The 20,056-nt window shown below is 36.5% G+C and overlaps 6 protein-coding genes across 6 annotated transcripts; 1 reads left to right on the forward strand and 5 right to left on the reverse strand.

The window, feature by feature from the left end:
* Nucleotides 1-372: 372 nt before the first annotated feature.
* On the reverse strand, nt 373-939 carry LOC131619534 (uncharacterized). Its single transcript, XM_058890622.1, has one exon. The coding sequence runs from the start codon at nt 937-939 to the stop codon at nt 373-375; it is 567 nt and encodes a 188-aa protein (XP_058746605.1).
* A 740-nt stretch (nt 940-1,679) lies between these two features.
* LOC131619535 (cysteine proteinase 15A-like) lies at nt 1,680-4,845 on the forward strand. The gene is made up of 6 exons (XM_058890623.1): nt 1,680-1,740; nt 2,817-3,163; nt 3,243-3,365; nt 4,115-4,352; nt 4,474-4,739; nt 4,825-4,845. Exons 1-6 carry the CDS (start codon nt 1,680-1,682, stop codon nt 4,843-4,845), a joined length of 1,056 nt encoding a protein of 351 aa, XP_058746606.1.
* Nucleotides 4,846-5,252: 407 nt separating this feature from the next.
* On the reverse strand, nt 5,253-6,119 carry LOC131619536 (uncharacterized). The gene has a single exon (XM_058890625.1). It carries the CDS (start codon nt 6,117-6,119, stop codon nt 5,253-5,255), a length of 867 nt encoding a protein of 288 aa, XP_058746608.1.
* Nucleotides 6,120-8,377: 2,258 nt separating this feature from the next.
* On the reverse strand, nt 8,378-9,307 carry LOC131619537 (uncharacterized). Its single transcript, XM_058890626.1, has 2 exons — nt 9,115-9,307; nt 8,378-9,027 (listed from the first exon to the last, which is right to left on the reverse strand). Exons 1-2 carry the CDS (start codon nt 9,305-9,307, stop codon nt 8,378-8,380), a joined length of 843 nt encoding a protein of 280 aa, XP_058746609.1.
* Nucleotides 9,308-12,972: 3,665 nt separating this feature from the next.
* On the reverse strand, nt 12,973-15,916 carry LOC131619538 (uncharacterized). The gene is made up of 3 exons (XM_058890627.1): nt 15,794-15,916; nt 13,435-13,681; nt 12,973-13,331 (listed from the first exon to the last, which is right to left on the reverse strand). Exons 1-3 carry the CDS (start codon nt 15,914-15,916, stop codon nt 12,973-12,975), a joined length of 729 nt encoding a protein of 242 aa, XP_058746610.1.
* Nucleotides 15,917-18,128: 2,212 nt separating this feature from the next.
* LOC131619539 (uncharacterized) lies at nt 18,129-19,592 on the reverse strand. The gene has a single exon (XM_058890628.1). The coding sequence runs from the start codon at nt 19,590-19,592 to the stop codon at nt 18,129-18,131; it is 1,464 nt and encodes a 487-aa protein (XP_058746611.1).
* Between the last annotated feature and the right edge of the window lie 464 nt (nt 19,593-20,056).

Genomic DNA, 20,056 nt, shown 5'->3' on the forward strand with positions numbered 1-20,056 from the left:
GAATAAACCTTACAAATATTAGCAGTGAAAATAGACCGCATATAATAATTAATTACACAGATCATTCTAACACAACAACAACCAATGCAAATATGGATGCAACAACTACTCCTCAAAGTATGTATGTGGTACCGGGTTTTTGAGATACGAGGAATATTACTGATTGTCCCTATCTTTGGTTCCTTTCAAACCGTGTCTCTCCTTGGACATCAGACCGTCATGGTTCCTCTCTGAACATGAACTCACTAGACTGAAGTCCTACCTTTTTTTTTTTGGAAAAACATTTACTTTCATTAACCAAAAAACCGTTAATTACAAGGCGATCAAAATGGATCCCGCCAACCCAACAACACTAAAAAACCAAACCCTCTATCAAGGCATCATGAAAGCACTAGCATGATGTCTTAGCTTAGGATTTAACCACGGTCGGTATATAACCGTATCTATAATTCTATCCACTATACCTCTATTACTATCAATATTCTCAAAACATCTATCATTCCGGTATAACCAACAATTATAGATTGTTTCCGTATAAGCTATTTTCAGAACTTTCGCTTTCCACCCCTTTCCTTTAGCATTCAATCTGAGCCCGTTAATTTCTTCATCCCAAATACCAGGTGAATGTTGCACCTTGATCCAAGACAAAACCTGTTTCAACATACTCTTCATTTCATCACATTCAAAAAACAAGTGATTTTGAGTCTCTTGTGCACTGCATAGGCTGCATGTATCATCATCCATAATGTCAAAACGCTTTAACCTTTCTTTAGTTGCCAGCTTCCCATGACAAGCTAACCATAAGATAAACTTTGCTCGAGGCCGGGCTCCGTTGTCATACAAAATCCTCCTCCACGGTCTGGGAGTTTGATCTTGGATAAGTTTCACGTAAATATCTGTGATTTTTACCTTCTCTGCATTCAGAATCGTGCTCCACATGTTATGTTTCTCAATAACATCTCTCTACTTCACAATTTCTAGAAGTCATGGTCTTTACACCATCGTTTTTCAGATAATACGCATTGATCCACCTAATCCATAAGCTATCCTCCTTACCACTTAAATTCCAAACCAGCTTGATCAGATTAGCTCTATTCCACTCCCTCAAATTTAATCAGGTTTAGGCCCCCATGATTCTTGGGTGAGCAAACAGTTTCCCACACAACCGGGGCTTTATTAGAATTGCAATCCTTTCCAGTCCATAAGAAAACTCTGCAAATGCAATCCACTTTCTTCAAGATCTGCTCGGGCAGTGGGAGGCACTTCAACCAGTAGTTTGTTATGGCAAATAGGACACTTTTAATCAGCAAAAATCTACCAGCAAAGCTCAGATATCTAGAAGTCCAGTGTCGCATCCTTGCAACTATCTTGTCAATCAGTGGCATACACTGCTGCACACTGAGCTTTTTGCTAGCCAACGGAATCCCCAAGTAACGAAACCACATGGACCCTTCAAGGAAGCCTGTGATTCTGTTAATTTCTAGTCTGGTGTCCTCATCAATCCCTCCATAATATGCTTTGCATTTGTTAAAACTGTTGAATTTGAGAATTGATTAAATATATTCATAAGCACCTTGACAGAGGTAGCATCCCCACGAGAAAACAGTAACAAATCATCCGCAAAACTAAGGTTCACCCGCTTAATCCTTTCACACTTGGAATGATACTTATAGTTGGGGATGGAATTCAGCTTCGCCATAAGTCTCTGGAGATACTCCATCACAAGCACAAAAAGAAGAGGTGACAAGGGGCCGCCTTGTCTAAGCCCTCTCTTTGCAATTAGCTTCTTGAAGTAGCTCCAAAAAGCTGATTTATTATATATGTCATAATTAACTAGATAAATAATTTAAGTCAAAATATAATATATCATAATTAAATATTATTATATACAATAAAACATTTAATAAATACAAATGTTAACAATCACTTAATTGAGTACATAAATAGTAAATATATTTTTATGAAAAATTGTTTTTAAGTATTTTTCTTCTTCCTACATTTTTCCATATATTTTAAAATAAATCTTTCATTCATTTAGAATGGATGCTATGCATTTTCTCATCCAATTTTTTTTATTCATTTGATTTTTATTAAGCCGTGTCAAAAAAAAATTAGTTGTTTTCAGCGACAATTTTTTTTATTCATTTGATTTTTTATATTCATTTGTTTTAATAATAAAAATATAATAATGACAATGATAGTGTATGCTTTCACTAATTGAACGTGTCATAATTAACTATCATATACACAATTTAACTCCTAATTCAATATATCATAATTAAATAGTATACTATAAAACTAATATATAATCTATTAAATTCCAAAGTTAACTAAACCAACAAAAAAATTCAAACGTTAAGTACATGTTTAAATGATCTACTTTACATAATAACAAATAAACAACAAAATACTATTGTAAAAATTGCATTACAAACGAAAGTAAATACCAAGAAAAATGCTATTTTGAAACGTTAAGTATATGTTAAGTATATGTTGAAACGAAAGTAAATAACAAATAAATATAGCTGCAGAGGGAAAACAACAAATGCTATTTGGAAAATTGCATTAGAAACTTAAATAAAAGCCAAGAAATACTATTTTGAAGCATGCATGCAAAACTAATGAAATTGTCTCGTGGCTATATTTGATCTCTTAACTTCTCTTCAATTCAAATAACCATCTTTCTCCATCTTTCATTCTCCTTCAAATGACCATACTTTGCCATATCTTTTTTCTTCACCCCTCCTCCGGCCAATACACCATGGTTCTCTTTTCTCTCTTCCTTCTCACTCAAGTCAGTTCCTTAACATTATCAGACAACAACTTTACTATTGCGGAAGATCACTTGCATCATTTCAACCGCTTCCAATTAAAGTTTGTCAAAAACTACTCATCCGAAGAAGAACACCGCTTTCGATTCAGTGTCTTTAAGTCAAACCTCATGATAGCCAAGCTGAAGCAAGAGCTTGATCCTTATGCTGTTCACGGAGTAACAAAGTACTCCGATCTAACGGAAGACGAGTTTCACGGGCAGCTTCTCGGGTCTAAAGTAAGTTTCAGCTTTCCACCTCACGCTCGAAACGCTACCATCCTTCCTACCAACTATCTTCCAGAGAATTTCGATTGGCGTGACAAGGGAGCTGTCACTCCCGTTAAAGATCAGGTATCTGATATAATTAAAACATTAATTTATCATAATTATTAAAATTTTATATTGTTAATTTAATTTATTTTTTTATTAGGGTTACCATTGTGGCTCTTGTTGGGCTTTTGGTGCGACGGGAGTTTTAGAAGGAGCTCATTATCGAACAAATAAAAAGCTTCTGACACTTAGCGAGCAGCAGCTTCTGGATTGTGATCATCTGGTTTGTATAAACATATACATTTTCTTCATCGCATAACTTATATCTGTTTCCCTTTTATTGTGTTGTAACATATACACGACCATTTTAATATTTTCTAACTTTTATATATAAAGCTCTTATTTTTAACTTTAGGTTAAAAGCAACTTTTACAACTGAAAAAAGCTCGGTCAAACGAATATAGTACTAGCAACCATGATTTTGAAAATGGTCTCGAATGTATAAAGGTTTTTATGCCTTTAATCGGTACATCTCTTGTAATATTAATTGCAATTGTCGATGTGTGAATTAATTATAATTTATTTTAATATAAAAATTGTGATAATAGTATCGATATCAAGACATGTCAAAATGTCACGTCCGTTTTCTTCCGTAAAACTCAACTTGTTTTAGATTTATACTTTTATCTACAAAATAATCTTTAGTAAATTCTTCTATAAAATAGGAATTATTATTTAATTTATATTTTCAATTGTTTATATTATTATTCTTCTTTTGAATATCATTTAAAAAAACTTTTAATTATTAATTATTTTTTAAAAATTGTATCTTTTTATAAAAGAGTTGAATGTATTGTTAAATATAAGAATAGAGTCTCCAATTTCTTATTAATATTATTTATACTAATTGATTTTTGATAATTTTATAGATAATTGTAATGTTACTTTATTTTCAATTTTATTTGGGTGTCCTTGTATTTTCATGTGTTGTTGATATATACATTTAAGAATTAAAAGTTAAAAAATTTGCAGTGTGATCAGGACAAAGTATGTGACTCCGGGTGCTTTGGTGGGTTGGCCACCAATGCAATTGAATATTTATTACATTCTGGAGGAGCAATGCGAGAAAAAGATTATCCATACATGAAAAAAAATGCCTCGTGTAAATTTGACAAAACCAAAATTGCAGCTTCTATTTCTAACTTTAGTATGATTTCCACCGATGAAGGCCAAATAACTGCAAATCTAGTTAAAAATGGCCCTCTCTCAGGTAGTTAATTGTTTTTGACAAAAATGATTTTACTATGCCGTATATATTTGTCCGATCATCATTCATTACTTTTTATTTAGATTGAATGAAAATTTTCTAATTTATGTTTTGTTTCGTAAAGTTTCTATCAATGCAGGAATGTTGCAGACATATACTAGCGGTATCTCTTGCCCAAACATATGCGATAAAGACAGTTTAAATCATAACGTTCTCCTAATTGGATTTGAGAAAGATGCATGGATTCTTAAGAACTCATGGGGAACGGATTGGGGTGAGGAAGGATTCTTTCGGCTTTGTCGTGGTAAAAATATATGTGGCATGAATTTTAGGGTAATGTCAGTAGATGCTGCCATTAAGGATACGGGTGATTACAACTCTAATGGCAAAGTAGTTTATTGTCATTCCATCTATTTATTGATAATTTCTATTATATATATTATAACTCTTTAAATTTATGTTGGTATATTGTAAGTGGATAAACTTTATTGTGTGATCATGAATTATTAATGTTGCATTTTGTTTGGAACTTATGATTGTTTATATACTCTATTGTTACATATTGATATTTGTGCATTTTAAATCCATTTCTTCTATATTATGTGTTTTTATCCATTAATTCCTATATCTCTAATTCGGGTTCCTAACAATTTAGATCGTTTAAATAAAATTATTATGGTTCTCCAATTAGTAATTATAATAATGAACCAACACACAACACACAAAGCAACACAGGGTCATATCAAATATATGCAACTGTAATTAGATTTACAGTAATTCCAAAAGTCAACCATAAGAAGATTCAAATCCTTTCTTGTTGAATTTTTTATAAATGTACAATATGTTGTAAGCAAAACTACTCAAAGATTTTTTTATGGAAAGACATAGATATATTAAAAGATATTAAAAGAAGGTCAAATTAGTTAAAACTACAGGAAACTCCTCGTTGCGAGGGATAACACCTAACCAAGTACGAGAGTCAACCAACTTCCCAATGCCCACCAAACTAAGAGCATCAGTATCGGCATCCCTTCCTATAAACATAACAGTAGATGAAAAAAGAGAACTACGAAAAGAACGACAATCCATAACGATAGGATCCAGGTCCAGCACTAAAGAGACGCCATTAATACAGTCGACCACGGCTAGCGCATCCGACTGGAGCACCACTTTATCGAGCTCGGGTTCCTTAGCTAGTTGTAGATCCCACCGAATTCCAAGAGCTTCCGCCGTGCCCGGTGCGACAAAACTTGTGATCCTCTGAGTGGCAGCCAGCAGAACTTCTGAATTTGCTGCCCTTATAACACAACCAAGAGAGACAATGCCTCCATCAAAACACCCCGCGTCAGTTTGGATAATCCAGGAATTCCCACACGTCGCTTCCACCTTCGAGGGCATCACTCGATCCGTAGAAACCAACAAGTTGCTGTCTAATTCAATGGAGGAAAGCCACACATCTTTAGCAACCAACATAGGGCAGGGAGCACCCTTATCAAACACCACTGAGTTCCTAGCTTTCCACACCTTCCATAGCCCCATACAAACCACTTGGCATAATTTTACCTCCTTACTGCGAAAAATAGGCAACAGCCAGTCCATGACCTCTTCAACATCCGATATTCTCACACCCAGAGGAGGCGAAAAAAACATTCTTTTGATAAAATCACAGTGAAGAAAAAGGTGGGAAGAAGATTCAGCATCACAATAACACAGAGGGCACGAGGGATTGAGGATGATACCTTTCTTACACACATTACTCCTTAGAGGCATGATGTCTTTCACTAACCTCCACAAAAATTCTTTGACTTTATTGGCAACAGGCGCCTTCCATAACAGCTTCCAAAAACCGTCGTCTGTGCAAGAAGAAGGCCCAACAAATTGAATCTCCTAGCAACCCCCAACAGATGATACGAGGTCTTAACCGAAAACTCCCCATTTTTCTCCGTATCCCATATCAGTTTATCATCCTGCAGCTCTATAGAAAGGGGAATATAAGTAATATGAGAGACGTCACCATCCCCAAATAACTCTTTAAGTGTATGCAACTTCCAGCAGCCCAAGTCACTATCAATAAGGGAACTGACCAAAGCCTCCCGATCAATCGGGACAATAGGATTCAGAGGTTTAAAACCCGGGAGAGAAGGGATCCAATTATCAGACCAGATTTTTACCTGTTCACCGTTTCTGATATGCCACCTAGAACCCTTGAGCACAGCCTCCTTAGTGCTAAGGATACTCCTCAAAGCATAGCTTGGCTTGAAGCCCAACCCCACCTCAGCAATAGAACTTCTAAGATAATACCTGCCTTTGAAAAATCTCACCATAAGAGACCCATCTCCATTCAAGAGTCTCCAAAACTGCTTGCTAAGAAGGTTGGTATTTAAATCCATGAATCCACGAAATCCCATCCCTCCTTCACTCTTAGACCGCACCATTCTATTCCAGCTCATCCAGTGAATTTTCCGCTCCCCGTCTTTTGATCCCCACCAAAATCTAGCTAACATTGCTTCTATCTCATCACAACAACTATCCGGCAGTTTATAACAACTCATGATGTATGTCGGAATCGCTTGCGCCACAGCCTTTATAAGAACCTCCTTCCATCCCTTGACTTTTTTCCACACTCTCTCAACCACCAAGGAGAAAACCTCTTTTTTCGATCTACCAAACACAATCGGCAGGCCCAAATCCCTAGTATGACTCCCCACAGCTTTGAAACCCAGTTTCCGTCGAATAAGCTCCCTAGAAACCTCATTCACATTACTACTGAAGGAAACTTCAGACTTCTCAATATTGACCACCTGCCCAGAGGCTTGCTGATACTTCTATAGCAGCCTGAGAATCTTATCTGCTTCCTCTTCATTAGCCCTAGAAGAGAGAAGGCTATCATCCGCAAAAAACAGGTAAGAAATTGTCGGCGCTTTCCTCGCAACCTTAATCCCATGAAGATCCTTAGAGACAGTAGTGTTGTGAATCATCCCTGAAAGAATATCAACACACAAAATAAACAAATAAGGTGACAAAGGGTCTCCCTGACGGAGCCCCCTCGTCGGGGTGAATTTTCTGCTCGTGTGCCCATTAATAAGGATTTGATAGAAGACTGTGGAGATACACCGCTTGATCAGATGAATCAGCCCATGAGGAAAATTGAAAGCTTCGAGAGCCCCCTCCACGAAATCCCACTCTATCCGGTCATACGCCTTTGACATGTCCAACTTAAACGCCATAACACCTTTCTTCCCAATCTTTTTGTTCTTCATCCAATGGAAACAATCCATCGCAATTAGGGCGTTATCCGTGATTAAGCGACCTTTGACGAAAGCACTTTGTTCTTCACTAACGATATCAGGCAGCAACTCCTTCACTCTATTAGCAATGACCTTGGTTACTACTTTCATAATCACATTGCAGAGGCTAATGGGGAGAAAATCATGGGGACATCGAGGATTTTTGATCTTCGGAATAAGGACTATGAATGTCAAATTTATCCCAGTTGGATCCTGGCCAGAGTTAAGAATACACAAAGAAGAATTGATGACCTCACCTCCAACAATATCTCAAAACTTTTGGAAGAAACTAGTCGGTAAACCGTAAGGCCCAGGAGCTTTATTAGGGTGCATCTGAAACACCGCCGCCTTCACTTCTTCATCCGTGAAAATCTCAGCACACCAATTTTTCTGCTCTTCGGACAGTCTACTTTGACCACCCCTACACACTTCATGAATATCTGAAGGGTTAGAGGAAGAAAAGATCCCTTCAAAATAATCCAGCAAAATTTGTTCGCACTGCACCAGACAATTCCTCCATCTGCCACAAGGATCCATGAGTCTTTTAATCGTGTTTGTTTTCCTCCTTAGGCCAGCCTTGCAGTGAAAAAACTTCGTGTTTCGATCTCCCGCTTTGAGCCACACATCTCTACTTCTTTGTCTCCCAATGGTTTCCTCCAAACTAAGAAGGTTGTTCCTCTGAGACTCAAGGGCTTTATATTGTTCCATTTCTCTAGCATCTTCAGACCACCTATTTTCTCCTTAGAGCAACAGTTCAACACGTTTCAGCTCTTTTGCAATATTCCCTGTTCTTAAACCTTTGAAGACATCTTGAAGAGCTTGGATAGCTTTAGTCCTGTGTGAAATAAAACCAGTAGCCTCAGACCAAAGTTGGCGTACCAATCTCTCACAACTTGGCTCTCTAAGCCACACATCCTCAAACCTGAATAAGTGCCTCTTTTTCTCCACAAAAGTCTCTTTCTCGACCACAATCCTCAAGACAACATGGTCTGAACCGAATCGGGGATGATGAACCACCTTTGAGAGTAGTAAATAATCCATGAAAGAGTTGTTAGCAATAATCCGATCCAGCCTACACTGAATATTGTCACTCCCCTGTCTCCCATTCGTCCAAGTAAACGAATAACCCCAGAATCCCACATCAATTAAATTGCAATTCGCTAGAGATTGTCTTCCCCACGCCATTTGAGAAGAGGATCTACAATTTCCTCCCCGTTTTTCACTTTCTTGAACTGTGTCGTTAAAGTCTCCAAAAGCCAAAAATTTACCTTCAAGCTCCCTAAAAACCCCTTCCAACAAAAGCCACGAATCTCTTTTGCGAAGCTCATCTGGAAAACCATAAAATCCCAAGAAAGACCAAGGACCTTCTTCATCCTCCAACTGACAGTAGCCTCCCACATGATTTTGGGAGAAAGTCTGAATCTAAATCATCTCTGGTTCCTTCCACATAAGGCAAAGCCCCCCGGCTCTATCTCTACCGCTTCCTCTACACTCCACTGTCTGCGAGAATTTGTAGCCCAACTTTGATGATACCTTCTGCATCTCATCCAACTTCAATTTGGTTTCCATCAAGAAAACCAAAGAGGGGTTTTCTAATTTGATGAGCCTTGACAAGGCTCGAACTGCCCGAGGATTCCCCAAACCTCTGCAGTTCCAGCTGAGGATTTTCATTGGGGTAGGCGGTGTTGCACATCCAACACCACCTCTGGTAAAAGATTTTGCAAAGATTCGCCTCCACTGTTAGCCCTCCTCTTCTTCTCCCCACTGCCACAATCTTCAAGAGCACCTTCAGTAATCATAACATTTGTCTTTTTGAATTATCCCCTCCTTTCCCTCTTCTTTGAGACAAACCACTCTTCCTTTCTCCTTTCTTCCTCACTCATTTCTTTTGTTGATTCGATACCTGTTTATTCTTGCCAATCTCTGGATCCGCAACTGAGAGATCCACAGCCCCCAGTGACTCCGCTATTGTCTCAACATCTAACCCACCTTGATTAGTCTTTGAGATTTCTAGAATATTTTCATTTAGAGCTCCACCAACTTTGGGTTGCTGAACTTCATTATCCTCCAACAGGCCTTCTCCTTTGGTTCACATCTGCTTTGGCTAGAAGGGGCGTTGAAGAGGTTCTTACTACACGTTCCAGAACTAGACTCCTTTTTCTTCACATCATCTACCATCTTGGATAACGGAGAAGCTCGCAGCCATTGCCCATATGATAGGTCTTGTTCCTCCAGCTCCTCAAAACCCTCTTTAGTCAAATCTTCAAGGGCCTCACAATCCTTAAGTTGATGCCCAATGCTACCACATACAAAACAAAAGGTAGGTAACCTCTCGTATTTGAAAAGCACTCGCAGATTCTTGTCTTTAAATTTTACCATCGTTCCTCTTTTCAAGGGAGAATTTAGATCCACCAAAACCTTGATCCTCAGAAAGCCCATTCCTATATGCTTCCCTCAGGTCTATCTCTTCGAAAGTGCCCATAATAGTACCAATCTTCCTCGCCATAGCTTCTGATCTGAGCATCAGAGGGAGCTTATAGATTCTGACCCAAAATGGGCTAAAATGCATATTCAGATCTGACGGTTGTTCCTCACCAGAGACCCTATTTAGAACTAATAAGGCCCTATCAAAACTCCATGGTCCATTTTTCAGAACTGACTCCAAGTCCCTCTTTGTCGAAAACTTGAAGAGGAAAAGGTTCTTGCTCAAGTCTTGGATTTCTACATGGTTCTTCGGTCTCCAAGCATTTGTCATAGTGCTCTTAAAGGCTCTCACATTGAAACAGATTTCCATCCAGAGTTTCCCCGCTAAGGTTCTTTGAAAAGGTTCTTCTTTGCACACTTCTTCCTCCGCCACCACCACCACACCTTCCTCTCCCTCCTTGGAAAAAGCTATGTTTTTTCATTTATCCATTAGAGCTAGTTCAGGCTAAAAGAGGAAACACCCACACTTTGTTGCAAAAACTTTTAAAACCCCCAAGAATTGGGAAGAAAAACCAGAAGGACTGGGAAAAAAACCAGAGAAAAACCGGTGAAGATAAGGCCGCCACAAACCCTAAAGTTTGGATGGGAAAGTCATGATAAGTTTTAAAGAGAGAGAGACTGCCCTCTCTCTAGAAAACACATGGTATAACTACTCTAAGATTATAATACCTATTTGATAAGTAATAAAATATCTTATTACAAAAGGGAAATTTGTAACAACCTTCACTTTCTGTTGAGAGTCATTCCCAGAAAGAAGTAGCATGTATGCATCATCCACATTGCCTCTTATTTGATTTATTGTTTATGAGTCCATTGTGACTGATTCTGATACATCCCTTGTCTCTTTCAATGTGATCAACAGTTTCTTGTATCTATATAAAGGCAATACTGAAAGAATTATTATAAAGAAAATAGATACCGAAAGAGCCAAGCTACTGAGATCGTAAATTTTGGCCAACTTGTCTTGATTCCTCATACTCTAGAAACAGAATCTTCAAGAGCCTCGACGAAAAAAAATTAGTATTTTATTAATAAAAAAAAGTTTATGTTTGTTTAATAACAACTGCAAGAGTTGAAATATCTTTATCTATCACGAATTTCAATTGCCCAATCAAAAGCCACAACACTAACATTTTATCAAACAATGAGAATAATCACAATAAGTTAGAAGATGTGACACTGCTTTTAGATTGTGATGTTCTTTATCCAAAAGTGTCAATAGAATTCCTACATACCACTAGTTGCTTCTGTCCCACCATAGTTGCTCCTAACTTTTCCGGCATTCGTAGGGACTGATTCTGACCCAATCAGTATCTGCCACCCGAACCATAACATGATTAGGACCAATATGTGATGCAAGCCCACCCTTAACTACAATGGCAGGTTTAAATGTTGTCTTAAATTTTAAAGATCGATTATAAGTTTTAATTACTTTGAAGGTCTTTGAATAATTTGTAATTAAATCTATGGCTTAATATTTGCTAGTTTATCATCCAAAGAATCGTGTGATAAATTTTAAGTTCATTCAAAACAGAGAAAAACACATTATCCCCTTTTAATGGAGTAGGTGCGAATGAAAACAAAGATCTTCAAGTTGACAGTCTTTTTCATGTTTACTAATGGCGAAAATCACATGTCAAACGATCATCAACAGATGAAATGAACATGATTCAGAAGGAAATGGAAATTAATTAACTAACCTTGAGAAGATTGAAGAAATTAAAATGCAGAATTCCATGGATTAGAGTTGAAATCCATTGTGTACGATGCATTCTCGAGTGGGAAGGCTTCAACCTAGGCCTGTTTGAGATGTTGAAAAAAATTGTAAAACAACCATCGTGACGCGAACAATAAGGCCCCTAATGATAAAGATCCATCTAACAGAGTGACAGGTATAGGCATGCTAACACTTTAACATTTGCTTGTGCAGACTATTTTGAAGTTCATTAAGAAGTAAACCAACTTCTAAAGCAATTCATTCAAAAGCTAAAGCGAATATAAATGATTTTAAAGCTAAAAAAAAACTTGAGTAAAAATGTAAAATTTACTTTAAAGATAGTAGACCACTTACATTTCAAGTCTTGACAAGTTGATTAATTATGAATTTAAGCTCATTTCATAATTTTAAACTATCAAGTATCAACAATGAGCTTTCCTGCATTTTATTGCAGAGCAGCTACTGCTGCAGCTCATGATGAAATTTCCATCTACAAAGGAGATTCATATAATCAGCATGTGTGTGCGTTGATAATGCAAAATATTATTTAACAGTTAGAGGGTGGATAATAACAATTCAACTTGAACAAGTCCAGCATTAGCAAGCTATTTGCAAATTTTGAACTATGATTGATTTTGAACTATTGAGAGCCATGAACGGTGATCGAATTGCCACACAAGTTTGAAGAACGATTGTCGGCGAACGATCGAGGCTGAAACGGTTGATTGTAAAACGATATTTAATGGTCGAGACTGAAATGGTTGATTGTAAAACGAGATTGAACGATCGAGGCTGAAACAGTTGATTGTAAAACGAGATTAAACAATGGAGATTGAACGATCGAGGCTGAAACAGTTGATTGTAAAACGAGATTCAACGATGGAGAGTGAACGAACGTTAAAATTTAGGGTTTCAAACCTAAATTTGGGGATTCTAATTAGAATGGAATTTTGTTTGACTTTATTTTGTTTTATTTTGTGGGAGGAGAGAACCGCCTCACTTTTGTGTAATTTTGATGTGAATATTCATATAGTCATTTATTTAAAAATATGTGTTTGGTTATTTTTTATAAGAAAGGGGAGGGGAGGGGAGGAAAATCCATCCTAGACTCATTTTTTTTTTGACCAAAACAAAATTAACACATTTCATTAATCAGAATATGTTCGATACAAGGAGGAGGTACATTAAAATTGCTACGCCTAGACCAAGAATTGGCCGCCTTCGCTAACGAGTGGGCAACCATATTCGTTTGGCGTTTTATAAACTTAACCTCAAAGTTTGAATAACATTGTAACAATCTCTGAATAGATAAGATAATCACACTAAATTCAGAATTACCACTATGGTTGGAGTGAATCGCCTGAACCACCCTTAGGGAATCACTTTCAAATATGACTTTATCCAGCTGGTTTTCTATAGCACCATGGATTGCCTCCTGCAGGGCCACAGCCTCTGCCTCGACAACGGGGAGAAGATTAGAATCCCAAGCAGTACCTGCTAAGATAAATCGACCACGATTATTTCTTTACACACCATCCCCTATTAGTAGTACCACGGTTATGATTGAAATCCGCGTCAACATTACATTTTAACCAACCTGTATCTGGCGGAACCCAAATCAGTTGGGGTTGAGCGCTTTCCCCACTTTGTTCCCCATTTTGCGCTGAAAACCAATCTTGCCACCTGTAAAACGCTTGCTGACCCAGCTTAGAAGCCTCTTCACTTTCATTATTCCAAATAGCATTATTTCTATTATTCCAGATCACATCTAACATAACAGCAAAACGCCCTGCAGTTCGACTATCCTCATTGGTACAAATATCCAGAATAATAGATTTAACATCCTGGAAAGAGTGAAGACGGGATATAATGATATCGAACAAACCTGACAACCTCCAACAATTAGCGGTGGCTTCACACCCAAAGAAAATGTGCCAATCATCTTCCACCACATTCTCACACAACTGACAAACTAATGGGCATTGTACATGATGTTGGCTAAGCCGTAATCGTGTTGGTAAACAATCCCTACATATTCTCCACAGAAGATGTTTGACTCTAGGCTGTGCTTTAATACTCCACAGTCTCCCCCAATTCCCTTCCACCCTTCTAGTCACATCCTAGACTCACTTTTTGCTCCCCTCCAAATTTGAGGGATTTAGAGAGGAGGGAAGATTAAGTAATTATTATTTTCACTATTTTAACCTCAATTATTTTTTTAATTTCAAAATTGTTCTTATTAAATTATTTAAGATTAGATTTTTCCTCTATATTATTTCACGTTTATTTTGTTTCTATTGTGCAGTTATTTGTTGCTCTCATGTGAGTTTTTTTCCTTTTTATTTTGTTGAAGTATAAGTATGTTATTATATAATATATGATAGTAATAAGGTTTTTTATTATAAATGATGATGATAATAATAATAATAATAATAATAATAATAACAATATATAAAATATATGAAAATATAATATATTTATGTTATAAATAAATTTTTTAACTCTAATATTATTTGTTCAATTTTTTTTAAATATTTTAACATTATTTTATTTATTTTTAATTAAAGAAATTGTTTTATTGGGTTAGATGAATCATAAAATCAGATAATGATTTGATTTGCATTGAAGATATATACTTCAACTAATGTGTGCTGTTGTTTACAGTTATATTATAGTTTATGAATGAACAAATTTTTATTTGGTGAAATTTACTCAATACTATTGCTATTTAGAATTATTTTTACTAAGTACAAATAATAATATTTATAAGGATAAAAAGTAAATTGATTTTAAAATCCCTCCCCTCCCTTATGAACCAAACATACTTGTTGTTAAAAATATGTCCCCTCCCCTCCCCTGCCCTTCTTTGAACCAAACATATATTTAGTTAGACTCCTTTCCCCTCCATTCCCCTCTCCTCGATTAATTCCCTCCCCTCCCCTCCGTTGACCAAACAGACCCTAAGTGACTATGGATATCTATATAGATATATTTTATTAGATTTTCTCACTCATCAAATTAATTATCATAAATATTACTCAAAATTTTTAATTTGTATCTCTTAATATTTATTTATTTATTTAATGTTTTTAAAACTATATAAATATATTTAAGTAAGAGTCATAAATATTTATTTAATGATTTTTGAATATGTTTTTCATAATATAGTTTGTGATTTTGTTTTAGTTTATAGAAGACTATAATTTTGTTTAAATAAAAAAAAATATTATTCTATTTTCCAACTTTACGGTGTATAAAATTATAAAATTTCATGGTATATGTTATTCTTTTTCCAAGTTACGGTATATAAAGACATTTTAAAAATTATACCCACCTAAATTTAAATTGTGCAGAAATTTTTATACCAATTAAGTCTTTATTTTGCAATTTTTTGAGATTTAAAATACTTTTAAACTAATATATAAAAATTTAGCAAAAGTACACCAACATAAAAAATATTTTATTAAAAAAATAATTAAATCTTTTTAATAGAATCAAGTGGTTAGTACCTCATACTAACTTCACAATTCTATCCCAACAAAATAGATTTTTTTTTTAAACAAAAGGATAAATATAATAAAACAAAAGAGGATTACAAAAACACAAGAGGGGGACCACACCAAAACCTCTTAAGCACTAAGCCTTAGCCTAGGGGTATCATTCTTGTCGAGCAAGTAATCTTTTGTGATATCCTTATGCACATAATTAAACCAACTAATCCTTTTGCTATTAAAATCTATATTTGCCAAGAAATCCGCACAAAAATTGGCTTCGCGGTAAATGTGAGTGATTCTAAAATCAATACTAAGCGTGTAGGCCCAACACATAAGCCAACGAGATTTAACTTTCCACGACACTAAGTTACAATTAGTGAAAGCTAGAACAACCAATTTACAATCCGTTTCAATCCAAACTTTTTTTCAATTCATTTGCTTTGCTTTCTCAATAGCAATTACAGTAGCCAAAAATTCCGCCACCACCGGAGAACCTTCCCCAATATAAGCATTGAAGCTCAAAATGTGATTTGCTTGCCAGTCTCGAAAGATACCACCGCAAGCAGCCAAAGGACCTTTATCCATGCCGTCTGCGTTACACTTAATCCAATCGAAGTACGGATGACACCAAAGAACATCAATCATAGATAACGTCTCACGGGGGTTGATGTTAATGCCAAGACTCTTAAGAAAAGTGAAACTGAGCATAGAGTCATCTGCTTTCTTTCTTCTTGGTTAAGTTACCAACCAATTTTGCTCTTGCCATAATGCTGCTAACACATGATTTCCAATGAGTTTGCTTGTGCTCAAACCGAAGCAGGTTTCTGGCTTGCCAAATCAGGTACAAAGCATGTAACATAAGGGACTTAACCACTGCCCTAGCCTGAGGATGCCAGTGCTTCTCCATGATAAGGTAGCAATCCTTAATCGAATTAATGGGGGTCGGGCTAGAAATGAAAGCACTGAGCTAGCTCCATATGTTTCTGGAAAACTGGCACTCGAAAAACAAATGCAAGGAAGACTCAATTTTGACACAGCAAAGGGAACATTTAGAGGGAAAAGAAAAACCTCTATGCTTCAAGTTATCATCAGTTGGAATTTTGTTGTGAAGAAGTCTCCAGCATAACATAGAGTGGGCTGGAGCAGCATCCGAGTCCCAAGGGAAATTGAACACCTTATTAGTTGCTGAATGCATCAAAAGTCTGTAGGCATGCTTAATAGTTAAGGATCCATTCTCAATATCTTTCCAAGCCAACAAGTCTTCCTTATCCACATCAGAGATTGAGTAGTTAGAGATAGATGTCATAATGTTTGGCCTTGCCAGAAGCAAATTAGCAGGGAGGACCACTGATTATTCTTCCAATAATCAGAAACCTTAGAAACCAGGTTTACATGGAATTGTTCAGGAACCTTGAATTAAAAAGAAAGAGGTTCACCTGTCCAATCATCTAGCCAGAAATTCACTTTTTTTCCATTCCCTAAAATCCAAATAGTGTTGTCCCTAATCATGTTGTAGTGATCCTTGAAACCTTTCCACAAAGAAGGCTTTATGGAGTAATTTATCATCCTTCCCTGCCTTAACACTCTAGCAGCCAACACCTTATCTCAATCACTACTTTTGTTAAGGAACTGCCAGCAAGAGAACAGGTTTGTGGCATTGTTGTATTGTTTCAAAGATATGATCCCCAACCCACCTTCAGTAGTTTTTTTGCAACATTTCTTCCAAGCTACAGTTACCAATTTCCTTTTCTCCACATTTCCACTCCATATAAAATTCCTAATCCAAGATTTAATGCTTTTGATGATGCTCATTTGCCAATCATAAATTGTGATACTGTGAACCATCATACTCTGAATGACTGTCTTTACCAAAAGCACCCTGCCAGCCATAGATAACAGCTTAGCCTTCCAAGTTGCTAGCTTCATTTTAATTTTACATGCAATAGAGAGAAAGTGAATTGCTTTAGGTTTCCCTATGAAGATGGGCTCCCCAGATAAACAAAAGGATGGGATGCTTTCTTGAACCTAACAATATCAGCAAGAGTGGTATGTCTGTCATGAGTTAGGCCACCAGCATAAATGAGGGATTTGGACTTGTTACAAAATTGACCAGAAATATGAGCATACTCCTCAAGAAGATCAGAAATAGCCTTGAGGGATTTAACATCACCTCTGCAGAAGACCATAATGCCATCTGCAAACAAAGTATGAGAGGGAACTTGACAATGCCTATTAGCTTGAATAAGGTTCAATTGATTATTTTTCACAAGGTCTGATAGACCTCTGCTGAGTACATCTTCAGCAATGCAGAAAAGTAGGGGTGAGAGAGGATTTCCTTGTCTCATCCCATTAGTACAATTGAAGTAACCTACAGCCTTACCTTTAGCCCAATGAACAGAGAAGCAGAGGCAAGAATCACCTTAATCCAATGGCAAAACTTACTATTGAAACCAAAGCAAGATAAAGTTTCTATGAGAAAGTCCCAATTTAATGTGTCAAAAGATTTTGCTATGTCAATTTTAAGGGCTACATTACCACTGTAGCTCTTATTCCCTATGATGTTTATTACTTCAGAAGTGAGGCAAATGCCCTCTTTGATGTTTCTACCAGAAATAAAACCCTTCTGCTCAGGAGAAATAAGGGAAGGAAGGATGGATGCAAACCTGTCTGCCAGAATCTTAGATATGAGCTTGAATTTAAAGTTTGCCATAGTAATTGGTCTAAACTGATCAATGTTATTAGCCTCCTGACTTTTAGGAATCAAAATAACATTACTAGCATTAAAGTTAGACATTATTCAGCCCTGCAAAAAGAACTGAGAGATCGCATTTATAACATCAATTTTAATGACTTTCCAATAGTGAACAAAGAAAAAGGCTCCAAACCCATCAGGCCCAGGAGCAGAGTTAATGTTAAGGTTGGTAACTGCATTGTAGATCTCATCAGAGCTAGGAATTCTAGTTAGCATGTCATTGGTTTCCTCATTCACCAGGTTAGGAACAACTCTTTGAATAAGATTAGAGTCCTGCCACACCATTTTGGAATTGAAAAGCTTAAAGAAATGATTCTCAATATGATCTTCCAGCATCTTTTGGTCATATTCAAGCTTACCATTGATATTCAAGCAAGAGATAAGGTTGTTTTTTCTTTTGATTGTAGCATAGGTGTGATAAAACTTAGTGTTTCTATCACCATGAAGATGCCAATTAAGCTTGGATTTCTCCTTCCATAATTCCTCCTCAATGTTTAAAGCCAGATTAAGGTCATGTTGAGCCTTAATTTCTTTCTCAAGCAAAATGTCAGAATAACCATGATCCTCAATCTCTAATTGGATATTCTTGATGTTACTCTCAGCCTGTGTGGTTATAATATGCACATTACCAAAAGTATATTTGTTCCAAGACTTCAGTCTACTCTTAAGGAGCTTGAGATTCTGGTCAAGGATGTACATAGGGCAGCCATAGAACTTCTCATTCCAAGTTTCCCTAACTAACCTATCACAGTCAGAGTTCAAAGTCCACATTTTATGAAATTTGAATTGACTTTTGAAAATCAAATTATCTCTCTTAATAGTAATGAGAATCGGGTAGTGATCAGAATTGGCTTTAGTGAGAGTATTACTAACTATAGAGTAACAAGAGTCAATCAAAGCCATATTACATATGGCTCTATCTAACATTTTTTTAGTCCTATGTCTCCCTTTTCTGCCATTGCACCAAGTGAAGGCATTACCTAAGGTAGGGATATGAATAAGGTTATTGCTGTCAGTCCAGTTGTGAAAGTCTTGCATAGGGACTTTAGCAGAAACATGACTACCTCTATATTCAGAAGCATTAAGAATAGCATTAAAATCTCCCAAGTAAGTCCAGGGAATGTTAGGGGACCTATTACCTAAAGCCAGCCAAAGATTCCTCCTATGTCTATAGTTAGTAGAAGCATAAACAATAGAAAATCCAAAAACAGAATTAGTGTCATACATTTTCAAAGTGAAAGAAATGTGTTGATCATCAATTAATATAATATCAGGATTGTAATTAGATTTGCAAAAACACCAAAGATTCGGGAGAAGATTGTCCCTACTATTAACTGCAAACAATTTAAGGTCAAACCTGTCAAACCAGTGTTGAGGAAAATCCTCCCACTTCATCCAAGGTTCAGAGATAAACACTAACTCAGAAGAGTTGTTGAGAATCAGTTTTTTAAGTGCCAGTATTGAAGCCCTATTCGCCACCCCTCTAATATTCCAAAAGAGGCAGTTCATAAGGTCAAGTTAGTTTAACTAGACCTAGGTCTAGTTTTGATTGTGCTTGAAGAGGCAGACTTCTTATTCTTTCTTTTTTTGTTGAAAACTAGCTGAAAGTCTTTGTCAGGGAACATGTCCACCCCATCATCATCCTTTCTTTCATTTTCTACCATGTTGTCCCATGCTTCATTCAGAAAATTTGTGACTTGGGCCTTGAGGGATGGATCAATCTGAGTTTCTAGTACAAATTCAACAAGTTGTGTTGCATCTACATATTCACTATCTGATTTATATCCATCCTCAGAATTAACCTGAATGATGGCATTTTTATTCAGATCTCCTTCCTTAGAATTCTCCTCCCTTTGATCCTCAACTTGAGGAGGGGAAGATGACTCTCCAACCAAGTTAACATTCAGATCAGAGTTATTTTTCACAGCATTAGTGGCTTGGTTGTTGTCATTTTTCTCAGTCTTTGTCTCATT

The sequence above is a fragment of the Vicia villosa genome, linkage group LG7 (genome assembly GCF_029867415.1).
Source record: "Vicia villosa cultivar HV-30 ecotype Madison, WI linkage group LG7, Vvil1.0, whole genome shotgun sequence".
Taxonomy (NCBI): domain Eukaryota; kingdom Viridiplantae; phylum Streptophyta; class Magnoliopsida; order Fabales; family Fabaceae; genus Vicia; species Vicia villosa.

Bases quoted from the DNA above. Each gene is read 5' to 3' on its own strand.
- LOC131619534 (XM_058890622.1), bottom strand. From the start codon at position 939: ATGTGGAGCACGATTCTGAATGCAGAGAAGGTAAAAATCACAGATATT.
- LOC131619539 (XM_058890628.1), bottom strand. From the start codon at position 19,592: ATGAACTGCCTCTTTTGGAATATTAGAGGGGTGGCGAATAGGGCTTCA.
- LOC131619538 (XM_058890627.1), bottom strand. From the start codon at position 15,916: ATGGATAAAGGTCCTTTGGCTGCTTGCGGTGGTATCTTTCGAGACTGG. The intron at 13,682-15,793 runs GTAATTGCTATT...CACTCTTTCCAG, and splicing joins TGGCGGAATTTTTGGCTACT to GATGTTAAATCTATTATTCT. The intron at 13,332-13,434 runs GTTGGTTAAAAT...TTATCTTAGCAG, and splicing joins TTGGGTTCCGCCAGATACAG to GTACTGCTTGGGATTCTAAT.
- LOC131619537 (XM_058890626.1), bottom strand. From the start codon at position 9,307: ATGAAAATCCTCAGCTGGAACTGCAGAGGTTTGGGGAATCCTCGGGCA. The intron at 9,028-9,114 runs GTAGAGATAGAG...ATCATGTGGGAG, and splicing joins AGTGGAGTGTAGAGGAAGCG to GCTACTGTCAGTTGGAGGAT.
- LOC131619535 (XM_058890623.1), top strand. From the start codon at position 1,680: ATGGAATTCAGCTTCGCCATAAGTCTCTGGAGATACTCCATCACAAGC. The intron at 1,741-2,816 runs GTGACAAGGGGC...TAACATTATCAG, and splicing joins CACAAGCACAAAAAGAAGAG to ACAACAACTTTACTATTGCG. The intron at 4,353-4,473 runs GTAGTTAATTGT...TGTTTCGTAAAG, and splicing joins TAAAAATGGCCCTCTCTCAG to TTTCTATCAATGCAGGAATG.
- LOC131619536 (XM_058890625.1), bottom strand. From the start codon at position 6,119: ATGCCTCTAAGGAGTAATGTGTGTAAGAAAGGTATCATCCTCAATCCC.